General features: G+C 40.0%; 1 protein-coding gene across 1 annotated transcript in view; it reads left to right on the forward strand.

Moving 5' to 3' along the window:
• Positions 1-15997, forward strand: part of SLC8A1 (solute carrier family 8 member A1) — a 415429-nt gene that overhangs the window by 331897 nt on the left and 67535 nt on the right. Inside the window, exons 3-4 of the mRNA XM_054984910.1 lie at positions 7288-7394; positions 15309-15329. Of these exons, the coding sequence (XP_054840885.1) occupies positions 7288-7394; positions 15309-15329 (128 nt within the window). The remainder of the gene's footprint in view (positions 1-7287; positions 7395-15308; positions 15330-15997) is intronic.

Consider the following 15997-nt stretch of genomic DNA (forward strand, 5'->3'; position numbering starts at 1 on the left):
CGCCATTATCGTGGGTTTTTTTCGTTCGTAATGCGGATCGTGCCCATCTCTAGTCCCAACTGTCATAATCTGGCATCAACAATCTTCATCCAAGCAGAATAGTAAAAATCTTGTTTAAGAAAACGCAGCAAACTTTCTGCGAAGGTAGTCTTTATCCTTAAAAGCACTGAGTTGTGCTCAAGCTTCCAGAAACTTTGGGACTAATTCAGCCCTGAGAGAATCTGCCACAGTCTTCCCTACCTTTCCTCAAATTCATAGTCTTTTTGTAGCTTCTTTGACTTCTAAAGGTGTAGCAAATGATGATTGCCCAATCCCAGTGGTCAGAATTCAGATTATGTTAACTCTGAGTTATATAACTTTAATTCTCAACTTCCACTTGGTTATCTATTCTATACTCTTGTGTTCTTTGACTAATTCTCCATAATATAACTATATACCATGTTGCTTCAAAACACATCGGTTATCAAAACATGTCATAATTAGTCACATTTTGGCATAGTTTTCATAACAGATTTCAGCATAGCATATTCCTAATACAAGAATTAACGTGGTGTTTTATCAAAGCATAATTGCTGCATTCTACATAGAACAGACCAGGGACTTTTCACCTATCATTGCTTTTGGGGGTTTTCTGGGAGGCTTTCTTTGGTTTTCTGCTCATATTTCAGTAATCTCCCTCAGAACATTGGGCAGTTCAGTCAGCCTATCTTCACTGGCTCAAATGCTTCAATACCCCCCATTTACACTGACCACCCCCTTCACACCCTATATACACAATCACCTCTTCTCTACAACCCACAGCCTCTTATTTCTCTATTCAATGTTAGCAGTTTCTCCCACATCCATCAAATATACTCCTGACCCTTCCCCCAGTTTGTCTTGTATTCCCAAGGAATCCCATCAACTAAGGACCACGGGTTGCACTGTCTTCAGCATTATAGCCTCCTTTCTCTTCACGGACACATTCAATTCCCAAATGTGTTGACTGCAGGGACAGAAAGATGAATTTTCATTTCATCTTTAGCATGGCTTTTTTTCAGCTGGAACGCAGTGGAACGGAGTTCCGGCACCTCTTGAAAATGGTCACATGGCCAGTGGCCCTGCCCCCGATCTCCAGACAGAGGGGAGTTTAGATTGCCCTCTGCACCACCAAGCGGCACAGAGGGCAATCTAACTCCCCTCTGTTTGGAGATCAGGGGGTGGGGCCACCGGCCATGTGACCATTTCCGCTGAGGGCGATTTAAACGTTGAAAAACTCCCCCCTTGTTCCAGCTGACTCAAAGTGACGTCATTGTGTGGTCCTGAGTTCCACCACTGAGTTCCACCATCTCTTTTCCTAGAAAAAAAAGCCCTGATCTTTAGCATTCATACACCCTAGAATATAGAAGGCTATCCTAGGTCTGCAGTTTATCCAATCTTTGCAGCCTTGTTAAGACAAACTTTTTTTCCTGGATAAAGCAATTGCTGTAGTGATTATTCATGTAGCAAACTATTACAAATATTTATTTTAAAAACACAATCACAGTCATGTCACAGCCCTATAGCTTTTCACAGCCATCAGTTGCTCAGAGTAAAATGAATTTTATTGTAATCATGAAGGACAATAGGACTTTCAGCAAACATATCCACTTTAGTGAATATGCTGTTTAGTGGTGGATCTAAATTATAAAAAGATAAGAGAATGTAATGCTGACAACAAACATAGTGAAGCATTTCCAATTACTCCAAAAGCAGATGGGAAGGGAGTCACACTCTGTTGACAGATTTCATAGAACCAAAGTTTGACATTCTGCTTGTAAACTTTTATACACATTCCACAGCCCAACACAAACGAGGAAGGCGCTTTCAACAGAGCCTTGCAGTGCAGTTCTAAGCAGAGTTACACCCATTTAAGGTCATTGATTTCAATGGACTTAGAAGATTGTAACTCTGCCTAGAATTGCTCTGAACATACTGTCCAGATTGCTTTCCTTGCAATTAGGGATTTTGCCTTGACATTTGTTACTACTATAGGGGCTTGCTTCTTTCCCTATTACAAGAGCATTATGAAAGCATTCTACTCCCGAGTTCTGAATTCTATGCAGTGGTGTCCAATCCTGTTCATTTGACAGAAACTGCTGGTAGCTGATCTGACAATCCCTGCATTGTCAGGCGTGATCAAGCAAGTTTTAAAAAAGGGCATTAGAGTGTTCTATATTTTCAGTCTTCTTAAAGGGAAGGTTCTGAAGGTCAGTTGATTTTGCTCTGCAACCAGAAGAGGCAGTAAAGTACATACTTTGCATACAGAAACCTCCAAGTTCAGTTGCCTGCATCCCCACTAGCTGGGTAGCTGGCCTGGGAAAGACTTTAAACCTTGGAAAGCCCCTGCCAATCAGAGTATACATTACTAAGCTAGATCAACCAATGAATTGTTTCAGTATGAGGCAGCATCGCGTGTAAAGCTATTCCTACCTTGATAACCCTCTTTATAAGCATGTAACTTTCCCCGCTACCTATTGAGGTGGAAGAGGGTCTTGTGTATATTGTCCTGCAGAGGAACTTTGTTCCTTCCCAATTATGCAGGTTGGATCCAAAGATGCCACTCCACCAGCATGACAGTGCTTCTGTTGACGGAGGAGAGGTGGGTGATTTTTGCCGATTCCCCCTCCTGCTGCAGACTCTGACTTTGCCATCATGCTGTTTCTGGGGGTTCTAAAATTAATTAACGTTTGCTACAAATGTATAAGCCTGTGTCCACACCCAAACTCCTGTTACATTTGACACAGTCTTGATACTAATGTTCCCTACATGCTGCAGCTTCCTCCTCCTCCTCCTCCTTCCAGAATTGTAGGCTTGAAATTCACTGTGTTTTGTTTCCCAAATTAAGCTGAATAAATGTTGTGATTGCACCTATACACTCCCTAATAAATTTGATGCAGTGTTCTGTAAGAAAAGAGGAAGCTCGAGAGAGGATTGTGCAGTTGCCAGGCTGAACTTTCACTTCAAGAAAATAAGCCAAGGAGGCTAAGGTGAATTATAGTGCAATATGTTTCACTCTTCTAAGTCCATGAATTTAAAAAGGGTATAATTGTGTTTCAGATTGCACTGTTAGTATGCAATGATGCAATCTGAGTGCAAAGAAAATTGAAATGCTCACTGCATGGGACAATACCTCAGAAGGAGGGACAGTGTGGCAGTTTTTGTGGCAAAAAGTTGCAGGTTGGGGCTTCCTAAGGCTACAGGTTGAAACAGGAAATAGTATACTGGAAAGCCAAGTAGTACAAATAGGCCAGTCTAAAGCCAGTGGATGCTGTGAAGATTCTCCAGTCTGTTGTTATTGTCCAGTGGGCTCAGGGCAGGATACATGGTTCTGCACTCCCTGTTTTATCATCACACCATTGCTATGAGATGGTTCAAGGACATCAACACATGTTTAGTGCAGATTTTAATGACGTCTCACTAGTCCTTGTCTGACACTAGAGCTGGCTGTTAACATCTCTCCATCTGAGCGACTTGTTGCTCTGGGGAGCCACTGTCCCCACTTGGGCTTCTAAACTATGGGCCTCCCTTCAAGGTATTTGCCCAACTTGAATCTGAGCACTTGACATATCTAGGTCTGAAAAATCCAAGAACTAGAGTGCTTTTTCAGAAACAACAGCTGAACATTCATGTGACACAGTGCTGATTGTGACCCCAGCTCCCACAATAACCATAATTTAACAGCTGGATGCACCCTGTTTATTTATATAAAATATTTATACCCACTACCTGCCATTTATTATGCATACAAACCTTCCAAGGGAGGAAAGACTCAAGCATAGCTGCTGTCAATGTCTCAGAGTTCATTTGGTGAAATATACCAACTTGATTTAAAAGGAATCTCACTAAAATAAATGACTTCCATGTATACTGTGGAAGAATTTTTTAATATTAGAATTCTATTCCTTTGATAACAAATTCATAGGCAGATATATGATACCACTTTGGGGCGCATCTTTGGTTGTCTTATTACAATTACAAATTCTCCTATAACAGATGGACTGCCCTAAGTGGTTGTCCAAGTTAAGAAAGCAGAAGAGGTCACTAGGATATCTCTCCTAAGGCATCAGATAAGAAAATATGTAACTGAAATCTTTCCAGTTTGGAAAAAATATTACCAATGGAGGGGGAAATGAGTGGTATTCTACAATGTCTCCCCCAGTGTTTTTTCCTGCCTCAAGAGTCAGAAAAATCAATCCTCTTGGTACTTTCAGTGTATGAAAAGCCATACATGATACAACATCCTTTTGAAGATTGTTGAAAAATATCTTTATAGGCATCCCTGAATTACCTGAGTCAGTCATTTATTGGATAGATATGACACAGCCATCTGTCTTTTCTAAAGTTCTTATATGCTGCTTTATTTATTTTCATGGGTGCTCAGCTTTAAACATCTAAACTAGTTTAAAGGGTCTGAAAAAAGCAATTTTTATTGATTTCATCCCAGACATCTTTCATTGCATTCCAGTGCATCCCGGTGTCGCAGTAAACATTCGCTAAACTTCTGGAAGTACAGCGTCTTTCTAGTGTGATTTCTGACTCATTGTGCGATGAGTCAGAAATCGCGCTAGAAAGACGCTATGCTTCTGGAAGTTTAGTGAACATTCACCACAACGCCGGGAAGTGTGGATTCAGCCAAGGAGAGTATCACAGAGCTGAGTCCCCATTGGGGAGAAAGGTGGGGTATAAAATAAATAAATAAATGACTAGCTAAATAAATGCTGACTACTAATTAAAGTACCCATTCAATAACAATTTAATAATCATGTTACTATATAAAATTAAGGAACTTTCTGTCAAAATCTGGGGAAAAAAACCCCAACACATGTGCATGTGCATTTAGCCAAGCTGATCAACCGGAATGTTCCTTCAGTTTAAATAGGTTATTCTGGCACTTCTTCCTGGCTTTGTACACACTGTCAACTCTCGAGGTTCTTGGCAGTGTAGTCACTGTAGGTTGTGTAGGTTGTGATGCTATACTTGATATATTTTCAGCTCCTTCAAGGGGTTACCTTTTCCTGAAAGACCTTTTCCTTACCACCAGCTTCTGCCTTTTCCCTATCTTGCTTTCCTTCACTTGTAACTCACCCTCCAGCATTCCCCCTAATTTCCCTCTCCACCAGAACTTCTCGGCATGTCTGCTTCATCCTCATTTTGCCATTCCCTATATAAGGTTCACTACACCTGAGGTTTTCTGCATATAAAACATGTTCTTTTTCATATTCATAATATAATATACAGGAATCAGAAATCTGAAAGAGAAAAAGGAGAAAAAGATTTGTTGTAAGTAGGTTACAGGAATGTTTTACAGGTAAATACTTGACATTTCCTGAAGAGATATCAAGCTGCCTAAACATAAGTCTAGTTCTTTTAAAGACCATTATGCCAAAATCTTTTTACATGTATAAAGATATATCAAGCTGTGGGCAAGAACAGCTTTATTTACATCCTCCGTCTATCCACAGTGGCCTTTTAAATTAGATTCCAGAAGTTACTGAAGATTTTCATTATCAGTGTTCACTTGCAACTCTTATTTCCACTATTGAACTTTGAGGTTCCATCCCTTCTTGGGCTCCCACTCCTACAGTAGAGAAATGACAGGCAAAGTACTCTCAAGAGTGAAAAGTAGAATGCTGGGTTACCCTGCCATTCAGTTCCGAGGGACTAAGTAATGGGCATGACCTGCTACACTGTGGGATACAGCAGTGCAGAAAATAGATGAGCAAAGTCAGGCGGCCAACTGGAAAGTGAGAATGCCATATGGTTGTATGGTGAGAACCACAGAGCATGTGTGCGGAAGCGAGAGAGATTGATGAATGGGTTGATTTTAGAGGAAATGAATATCTGCATTTGCACATGTAAACAGCCTCTCTCTATGCAGAGTGAATGATGCAGCATGGCTTTCTGAATATTTGTATTCCCCCCGCTACAATCTACCAAAGAGGTTTCTGGTTTTTCCACCCTTTCTCACTAATGATATTGTTATTTATTTGCTACTTCCCTCTGCTTTCCTTTTTTCTCTCATTTCTTTGTTTTTGATGAGACAACTTAGAGCAACCATCTGCGAGGTCCAGAAATTGTATCTCTGGGCCACTTTCCCCAAGATTACAAAATGAAAAAGGAGCCCAGTAGTCTTTAATAGACCTTATTCTTCCCAAGACAGAGACATTTCACACAGAGGCTTTCCAATGGTTTAGGTGCCAACCAGAAACACTTTTTCTTACATTGGTTTATTTGTTGTTTCTCTATGTTTTCTCAAACTGGATCTATGATTGTTTGAGAAAAGTAAGGAGATACACGAAAAGACAGAAAATGGAACATAAAGTCGTCAAGAAACTCCTGAGACTATAAAAGCGATATTTCTTGCAGCTGCTGAGTGACTGAGGTGAAAATGAGTTGGGTCGGGGAAACCCAGACTCAACTTGTTAAAAACGTATCATGTCATTTGTCCCTCAGAGAAAAAAAATCGCAGGTTGGCACCCAAACCACAAGAAAACCACCACGTCAAATCTACAGAGTTATAGACCAATCCAGACTTTGGCAGGTGAGCATATCTAATGCCTGCATCACTTATGAATTCACACTTCTCCATGAAGAACTTAGGGGGTCACATCTACACTTGTGCTGTTACACTCTTTTGCATAAGCTGGTACCTGTCTAAAACCAGGTGTAACATTATGCACCACAGTCGTGAGGCAACATTGCTGTAGATGCTGTGCCTGAGTTTGCAGATTCTGCCCCACTCTGCAAATGTCACTGAAGAGAGAATGCAATGTTGTAGGAGGCAATATGGGGAAATAACTGCAATACAGACTACTGTGAAAATAATCATTCCCCTATCCCTATGGAACCCTATCAATGTTGCCTTTTGAGGGTGGGTATGGATCTTTAACAGAGGGTCTGCAGCACTCTCACCGAGCTGGAATTCCACAGGAACTTTAGGGGTGAATTTATGACAGGTAAACTGGTGTAAAGCTATATACTTTTTTGTAGATATGCCCAGTATTAACACGTTATTCAAGTTATATTTCGGCATGGGCATCCAGAAATCATCCAGTGCAGACGTGCTTGTAGCAGAAGCAGCTGTGAGTTGTATGATAAAAGTACAGTACCTCACACCTCAGCTGCCTGGGGAAATGAACATTTGATGATCTTTTGGATATTTCTGTCTTCTGTGCATTTTCCCTTTTATTTCCTTTACTTTGTTCTCTTTTTTCCCCACTTGCTTTACTCTTCAATTTCTATTCTTCTTCTTCTTCTCTGTTTCAGCAAAACGATATCAATCAAAGTAATTGATGATGAGGAGTATGAAAAAAACAAGACCTTCTACATTGAAATTGGGGAGCCCCGTCTGGTGGAGATGAGTGAAAAGAAAGGTGGGGGATTGGCTGTGTGGGGCTGAGCCCTACCTGTATGCACCTGTCTTGATCACTCATGGATGCCTGGCACATTCCAGTTCATGGAGTCCCAAAATACACATTCCGTTATCTATGTAAAAGGGCAGAGAGCTACGTCACTGACCTTGAATTGAGTCATTGCCCATCTCTTTTGACCTGCAGACAGGTGCAGTGGATAACAGTAGAATTCCACCTGTTAAAGAGATCTCTGTTTAACAATGAAGTACCTTGGGTGGCCATTGGTAAATCACTTTTTCTCACACTAGGATTGTTGTAATAAGAGTACCTACCATAAATTCTTGAAATACAGTAAAAGAGCAATATATCTGGGGAGGAAAATAATAGTCAGAAGTTCATCCTCCCTTCCCCCAAACCCTAAGAATGACATTCTCCTGCCCCCAATCCTGTCAGATTACAGATATAGGGATCTATCAGATTTCAAAGCTGAATTTGTGAGAGGGCCCTTAACCAAACTGAGGCAGTCAAGGAGATTTCAAGAACAGACGTTTTCTGCTCTTTCACATATATAAATGGCAGGGATGTGTTTCTCTCCATTATCATCACAGTCAACCACCACCTCGACTGGTCGTACTTAAAGCATGTCCATGTGTGCCTGTAATGCCAACCATTTGTTTTGCCTTTGTCTTGTGTTCCCACAGGAAATTCATTACCCTTAGATTACTTGACCGTGAGGAATATGAGAAAGAGTGCAGTTTCTTCCTTGTGCTTGAGGAACCAATATGGCTACGAAGAAAAGGTGTGAGAGTCAACTCAGACAGATCTCAAGAAACTATGACCTTTCTCTGTTTGTGTCTTCCTCTCTCACAGCTTCCTCTTGCCTCTCAAACCAACTTCCACTTAGTTTGCCACAATCCCTGCCAAGCTAACAGTTTTAATTTCTTCTTTTCTTTTTTCCTTTTAAATACTTGCATTCCCACAGGTTATGTCCTATTTAAATATGCCATATAAATTAATGATATTACAGTCCTTGAGAGGCAGGTAATGTAACATCCAAATAATAAAGCATACCTTCCCTCAAATTATGACTACAGTCATTATTCTCAAAGGACCAGTTTCTGCATTATCCTCTTAATGATATTCAATTTACAGGTTACACACAAAGGCTCAGTTCAGACATTACATGAAACCCTGTTTTAATTAAACTAACTATGGTTAGTGTGATTGTTTGAATGCAGGCCACTCCACTAACAGTGGTTAATTATGATATATCATACCCAGGATCGGAGGCCAGAATCTCAAGGTGGTTTATTAGCACAGTTAATCTTAAGTATGGTTTCACATAATATATAGATGAAGATATCCTGGATTAATCCTAGTTCAATCCTGACAACACACTCTGGCAATGTACACTCAGGCTATGTAGAGAAGGCAATGAAACCAGAATTTATCAAAGCTAACCGAATTTGAGCTGAACTCTGGTTTTACAAAGTAATTGTAGTTAAAATAAATAAATGTAAATAAATAAATAAATAAATGTAGTTAAAATAAATAAAATGGTTTTGCATGATGTCTGAATGGAGTCACAGCAGGGTAACTGTAGGCAAACCGACCTTTTAGAACTGAAAAGGCTGTTTCTGTTGGGGAAGGTGAGGAACAAAGAAGCAACTAGAAAGGACTGGAAAACCAAATTAGATCCAATTTTGTAGTCGAATCAGAGCCCCCATTATCTTGTACTGCTGATCAGTTAAAATCCCTTTCCAAAGGTGATTATGAGACATGATTTTGTCTCTAAAGGACAAACGACATGTTTGTGTTTTAAAGAGTTGGGTCCAGTTCCTTGCGGCTACACAGTTCTCTGAAGCTACACGTGGGTTCCCTGTAGCTACACAGCACCTTTTTAAAAATCGAGGAAAACCCAGCTAGGCTCGGAACGCCACTTTGGGGGAAGGAGGGGCTCCTGCCTTTTCCACTCAAGCCTTTTCCCATGCCAAACAGTACTGAGAAGGAATTATTTTCCCATTTTTGCTGCTCCACATGAAGTATTCTGTGCATGTGGACCAGAAAAAACAGGAAAATAACTCCCCCACGTTGGAAAAACAGCTTGGAGGGGAGGCAGGAGCCTTTCCTCCTCCCGTGGCAGCATTCCAAGCCTGTTTGGGATCTCCTTTAGTATTTTTAAAGCCATTCCCTGACGCTGCTGTTTGACTGTGGGGAGTCCAGAACCTGAATGTATAGTTTGGCCCTCAGAGTACAATCATACTCAGCTTAGACTAAACTAATTGTGCATCGGATTGTACTGTAAATGTCAGAACCTTGGCCTGATTTATAGAACCATCTCTAAATGCCTGGATCAAGTCTGACATTTTTCAGGTAACGACTGTGGACTTGCAGAATCACCTCTGGATAGGATAGGATCAGAAATAGCCTCCCCAGGGTTCACTACCTCTATAGACATGGGGGAAATTGGTAAAGGGGGAGGGGTGGGGTAGAGTGGATTATTTCCTCTGTTGCCCTAGGTTCTGCTGTCTTGAAATTAATGAACTTTGATGGCAGATCTTTGGATAGAATCCTCAGTGGAATGAAAATGTAAGTGCTCATTCCTAGAAGCACATAATGCGTCCTATATCCTAGTCCTCCTCCAAGAGCTTCCCCCTCTGAGGTTTCAAAAGCATGCTTGCCTTCTCAAATGTATTTTGAAACCCCACATGGGGAATAGCTGCTGGGGGGAGTTTGAATTGGAGTGAGAAAAGGTCTACGTGGCCCCTACTCTTGCCATTATCCCTTCCCAGTTGTCCCCACCAGAAGCAGCTTTTCCTGTTCTAAAAGGACTGTTGGGCTACCATTACATGTGTTTGCATATAACATATAGTTGGGGCTATGGTGTTCCTGGTTGCTATGGTGTTCCTGGTCACCATGTCATCAGTCTGCCCTGAGCAGTCACAATCTAAACAGGCTGCTGCTTTTGTAGGTATGCAGTGAACGTCTGGTAGTGTACCTTACCACTCTGGGAGTACAGAGTGGTAAGGTACATGGCTATAGTGCTGTACATGGGTTAGCGAAACCTGAGTTCAAATTTTCACTCAGCTGCTGCTGTCTTACAGGTGGCTATAAGGATAACACGGGGTTGCCCTGTGAATACTATCCAGTGGGCTTGATTGAGGAAGGACAGGATGCAAATGGAATTATTATTATTGATGATGTTCCAGCCATGACTCACTGCTCAACCTTTAAAGGGGGGCTTGGATACAGGGTTTATAAGCTTGTTTGTTAATTGAGCCAGAAGCATCCGTCCACTTTTGCCTCCACTGTGGTGGTGATGATTTTGGAACCCAATGGACCAATGGCCTATTTTAGTAGCCTTTAGTTAGCCTGAATACTTAGAATCGGAAAACAGGGTGCTCTCTAATCCAGTCCCTTTGTCCAAGAGCAGGACTATCCATCCTTCTTCCACAGGTCCATCAGAGCAGTATAGACAATTGTGTGCATCAAAGTGCCTGTAGAGCAGAAAATTCCAGGAAACTTAAGCAAGCCAAGCTGTGTGGAAGATGATAAAGAGTCTTCAAGGACTTGTTTCACTTGTTTTGGAGCAAACCTTTGTCTACACAGACATAGATGTCTTGAATTGGAACTGGCTGCCTATATAACTGTTTTAGACCATTTCATAAATAGTGTCCTCAGTCATAGATCCAGCTTCCAAAAGATTCCATATGCAGTTCCCACATATTTCTACATTTTACATTTACGGGATCACTTCATAGACTGAACACCTGAACACAAAATGGATTTGGTTCTCTTAATAACATTGAGAACTAATAAACTAGATGATGGCAGAATCTACCCATATGTTATGGAGGCACCAGCAGTGAAAACTGATGACACATAAGAGTATTAACAATGTTAGCAGGAACATGTAGGAGGCAATATAGCAGGAATATATTATATAGACAAGGTAATGGAGATGAGAAAGCATGCTTGATGTGCAGATAATGTATAGATCACAATACAACCCTAAAATAAGTTTTGAAAGCTTTCTCAAGATTTATTGCACTTGAAACGTAATCCAATTAATGTGGACATTGGCCAGTTCTGCTTGGATAACGCTTCTGTAAATTTTAAATCATCCCATTTTGTTTGGGTAATGGGAATAGTAGGTTGACTTTGGGCTTTCTTCACCACAACTGGGATCATTTTCAATTTACAGGTTGTTTAAGGTAGGCAGTGGCTGGATGATCTAAGTCAGGAGTTCTGAAATAGTGTCATTATGAGCCTCTATAAATCATGGAGAAATGTATCTGGCTTCCTCAAGTGTAACTAAGGGAAAACAGGCATTCTGCTTGTATGATGGTGTGGTAGATCAAAATGGGGAGGAGATCAGAACAAAGTACATAAAACTACATAAAAGCAAAAATCTTGGGGAAATAAAGCAACTGCCTCAACCACTGTCAGGTATTCCAACAAAGTAGAAAGGCATATGTGTATTGAACTACTTGAGAGCAGTGGATTCAGATTTAAGAAGACTTTCTTCACACTTCCGAGGATCTTGGGAAATGTTTTGTGGTTTGGCTTGGATGATATACATAGTTGCCAGACAATGTAATTGAATATGGCTATTATGCACCGTGATTAGATAAATTAAACTGCTGCTGAAATTAATGTCCATATCAGCCTACGTTAGACTGAGAAAGTCAGAAGTAAAATTAGCGCTTCACAACATTAGTCAACCTGAGTAACTTTATCTGAACTGTTTAATCGCAATAGCAGCCTAATCTTGAATATTTTCTTTAACCATATTATATCCTTCAAGTGCTACCTCAAATGTTGTAAGTACCATCTTGTGAATGCTGCACATACCTGGTACATGTGAAGTGAGTACATGCGTTTCTTTCCATTTGTGCTCACAGCTAAGTATACTGAAATGGAGCCAGTTGCAATTTCTTCCAGAGTGTGGATATAGAGAAATAAATGCATGTCCACTTTAGAGGTAATATCATAGGGACACCCGTTCTGTCTCTGTCACTGGAAGCAACACTCATTAAGTCCATTTGGGAAAACTATGTTTGACTATGACAGGATCACATGATCTTAAGCACTATCTATGTAAAAGCACAATGCAATTTAGCAGGAAAGCTTGTTCTCTCTCAGTTTACTAAAGCTGGAAGTAAATAGGTGGCAGTCTCTAAGCCACCCTTCATCCTAATGAAATCATTCATTTATGTGGCATTTATTTCTAGTCATGGAAAAGAAAAAGTTCCTCAAAATTAGCTACAACTGTATTCTACAAGGAACTCTTTCCACCTTCTCTTCCTCTTCTCCACTTAAAACGTTCAGACTGAATGAGCAGAAATTAAGTGGAATTGTTCAGCTTGTTTAAGCTAAGCAAAATCACAGCATATGGCAATAGAATATACAATAGCTGTAAACTGGGTAATCATCCCAAGATAAAACAAGCTGGACCTGTAATTATAACCATTTAGCACTTCCTAGTTGAAAAAGAAACACTGATGCTGAAAATTCAGCAGGGTTGCTATTCCGCATTGGTTCCTGGAAAGGTGTGGAAAACAGCAACAGGAGAGGCTCTGAGTTCTTCTCAGGCACTTCCCTTTATGCATCTTAACTGGGCCTGAAAAGAACATTGACTCTCCCCTTGTAGTCCATTGTGCTTTGAGTCCTAAAGTTGGAAAGCACTTAGGTTGCTTAGCCCAGCCTCCTACCTTGAAACAAGGCATCCATTGCTTAAGGTATTTCTGACAAGTTGTTGCCCAAGTCTCTTTTTTGAAAGCCTCTGGCTTCTTAGGGCTGCTTTTCACATTTAAGTTCCATACACAAAGATCCACACTTCTGTAAGTGAGAGTGATCACACAGGTGTCTCTTTTGGACACTGAATGCATGTTATGAAGCCAATTTAGTTTCAAAACATATATTATTAGGCTGAAAACAAGATACTAGTGCTGTCAGAGTGTGGACTAGAGATTTTAAGGCAGCCTGAAAGAGGAATCGCTGCTCATGATACGTTCATGTTCCCATTTTTACTTCTGATCAGACAGGTTTGGGGTGTTTTTGTATTGTTTCAAAAACCTGCCAAACCTGTTTTACCAGACAGAATGGTGAGGGAAAAGAAACATGAGCAAACCAGAAGCCTCTCTTTCAGTCCACTTTAAGTTCTCTCAAACATTGTTGCATGTCTCCAGCCATAGCGTAGTCATCTATCTTCATACATAAGTGAGTATCTCTAAAGCTTAATTGTGGGGAGCCCTTTCTTTGACAGTAAGTGTTGGGACTCAAAAGAGCAATCTGTTTTTTGTCTGTTTGTTGTTTTGTTTTAGAGCACATGGTTCTCTAAGGGTAGATTCAGGAACATTAGAGCATATTATTTCCTCTTCTTTTTTCTGGCCAGAGGAGAATAGTGAGTGTAGTCGCTCAAAATGTTTGTGCTTCTTTTATTTCAGGACATGTACTCACTGTACACTTAAATTTGTTTTAGAATGATAGCTTCCTCAAGAAAATTCTGGAATTCTTTTTTTGCGAGGATGCTAAGAAATAATTCAGATATCCCTAGGAATACTATCCTGGAGTCTTTGGGAAGGATAGGAAACCATGACAGTTAAACAAGCATAAATTAATTTTTACATAGCAGGGGAAATAGGCTGTTACCTGCAAAAGATTGTTACAATGCATTAAGTAGTCAAAGTCTCATGTGTTTCCTTAACTACTACTTAAGCTAAAAGTTCAGCTCGTTTATGTTGGTTTAGCTGTTGTAGTTTCCCATCATGACAGCTGAGCTATAGGACTATCAGAGATCCCTCTGGTACTTCTAGCCTCGTTACCATATACATTATTACATATAATAATCCTTAATATTTATGTAATAGTCCCTGTGTTAAAAGCATTTCACATTTGTTATCTAGTTAAATTTTTTCTAGCAGCCCTATAAAGCAAGGCATGTTGCAGAATAGATCAAGGAGCAAGGCTGAAAGAGAATGGCCATTTCCACACACGTTGAATAATGCACTTTCAATGCACTTTAGCAAGCCTTTGGAAATGGATTTTTTGTTTCCCACATGGAAAAGCAGTTCCAAATGTTCACTAAAGAGTATTGGAAGTGGATTATCCAACATGTGTGGAAGCAGTCAATGTGCTGGCTAAGACCATTCCATGGCAAAGGGAGAATTTAAACTAGGGACCTCCTAGAGCACAGTTCGTGCTTTTAGCCTCTATATTACACCTGTGCAGTTGGTGTTCCAGTAGAAGTCCGCCTGTACATAAGTTTAGGTCTTTCCATTCTACAATTCCTTATGCTGCATCAGAGATCATTCCTACAGTTCCTCCAAAACCTAGCAGTGGCTTATCTAATGACACAGCTGGCCAAAGTTGGAAAGAAGGTCAGAAGCTCTGGTTAATTAATAGTACTCTCGTTGCAACCCCTTGTATCATGGTCATGGTCTTGAGCGCAGTTCATAGCAACATGCAGGAAAGACACATACAGAAACTTTGCACATGTCATAATGTCATATGCAAAAGTACCCCCGAAAAATGAACGAAGCAAATTCTCACTGACATCTAATGGACATATTCTTTCCTTGGTCTCCCGCAGAACTGTCCTTAGTATAAATGTAATATATGAATCTGGGGTCAAATGAAAATTTGGAGATGGAAAATGGATATGTAAACATTGATCTCTTGCGCTATATATATATAAACATAAACACAATATATGTAATGTTTTCTAGAATTTCACAGCCCATCCTCATGAAGCATGTCTCTTTTTCCATTATTTTCATGCTCTCTTTCTTTGTAGTAATGATATCCTGCAACTTTACAGATCTACACTTTCTGGTCTCCTGGATCTAGAGCCTTTGTATCGATGTTCCCTTTGTTTTCATTGCTCATTGTGTTTTCTTCTTCTGTGTTTGTCCCTCTGTGTCTTCTCCACAGCCCTGTTGTTGAATGAGCTTGGTAAGCACTACATTTCTTGTATCTCTTTCCCATTTTTCCAATCAATCTGTGTATTTTATATGAGTTGATTATTTTGCTCTGTTTTATTTCGTTTTTTTCTCTAAACATTATTTTGAGAATTTAACTTAAAATGAGAACAACTGATGTCTTTTAAATTTATACTTAAATTAACTCTTCATATCTTCTTGTTTGGAAATGATCTCTAGGATTTAATTTACTTTTTGACTGAAGTCAGGATGTCAAAGAACTATAGGAAAAATATGAGATATCTTTGTTAAATTCTGTGGCAGTGGACTGAAACATCCAGTTTATCCACAGAGCTTTTTGGTGGTAGCCAGTAAAGTTTAGTTAGTTCAAGATTAAAATCTTATAAATGGATACAATAAGACAGCATAAAAATCTTATTTTTAAAAAAATTCTGCTTTGCAGCATGATGAGATAGTTTACAGATGGGGGTTCTGTTTAAACACCATCTTGCACAATAGTAATATATCCATTTGAAGAAAATCATTCTGAATCAGTTCTGGATTTGTGAACTGGGGTTTCTACATAAGTAGGTCAGTTGGAAAGCAGGTTCCAATCTGATTGCCAAGATAAAGATACAGTTGAGACCCTGTTGTATGGGAACTGCTAGAAAGGGAGTGATTTGTAATAGAGAAGAGAAATTA

This window comes from Eublepharis macularius, chromosome 1 (genome assembly GCF_028583425.1).
Source record: "Eublepharis macularius isolate TG4126 chromosome 1, MPM_Emac_v1.0, whole genome shotgun sequence".
In the NCBI taxonomy this organism is placed as follows: domain Eukaryota; kingdom Metazoa; phylum Chordata; class Lepidosauria; order Squamata; family Eublepharidae; genus Eublepharis; species Eublepharis macularius.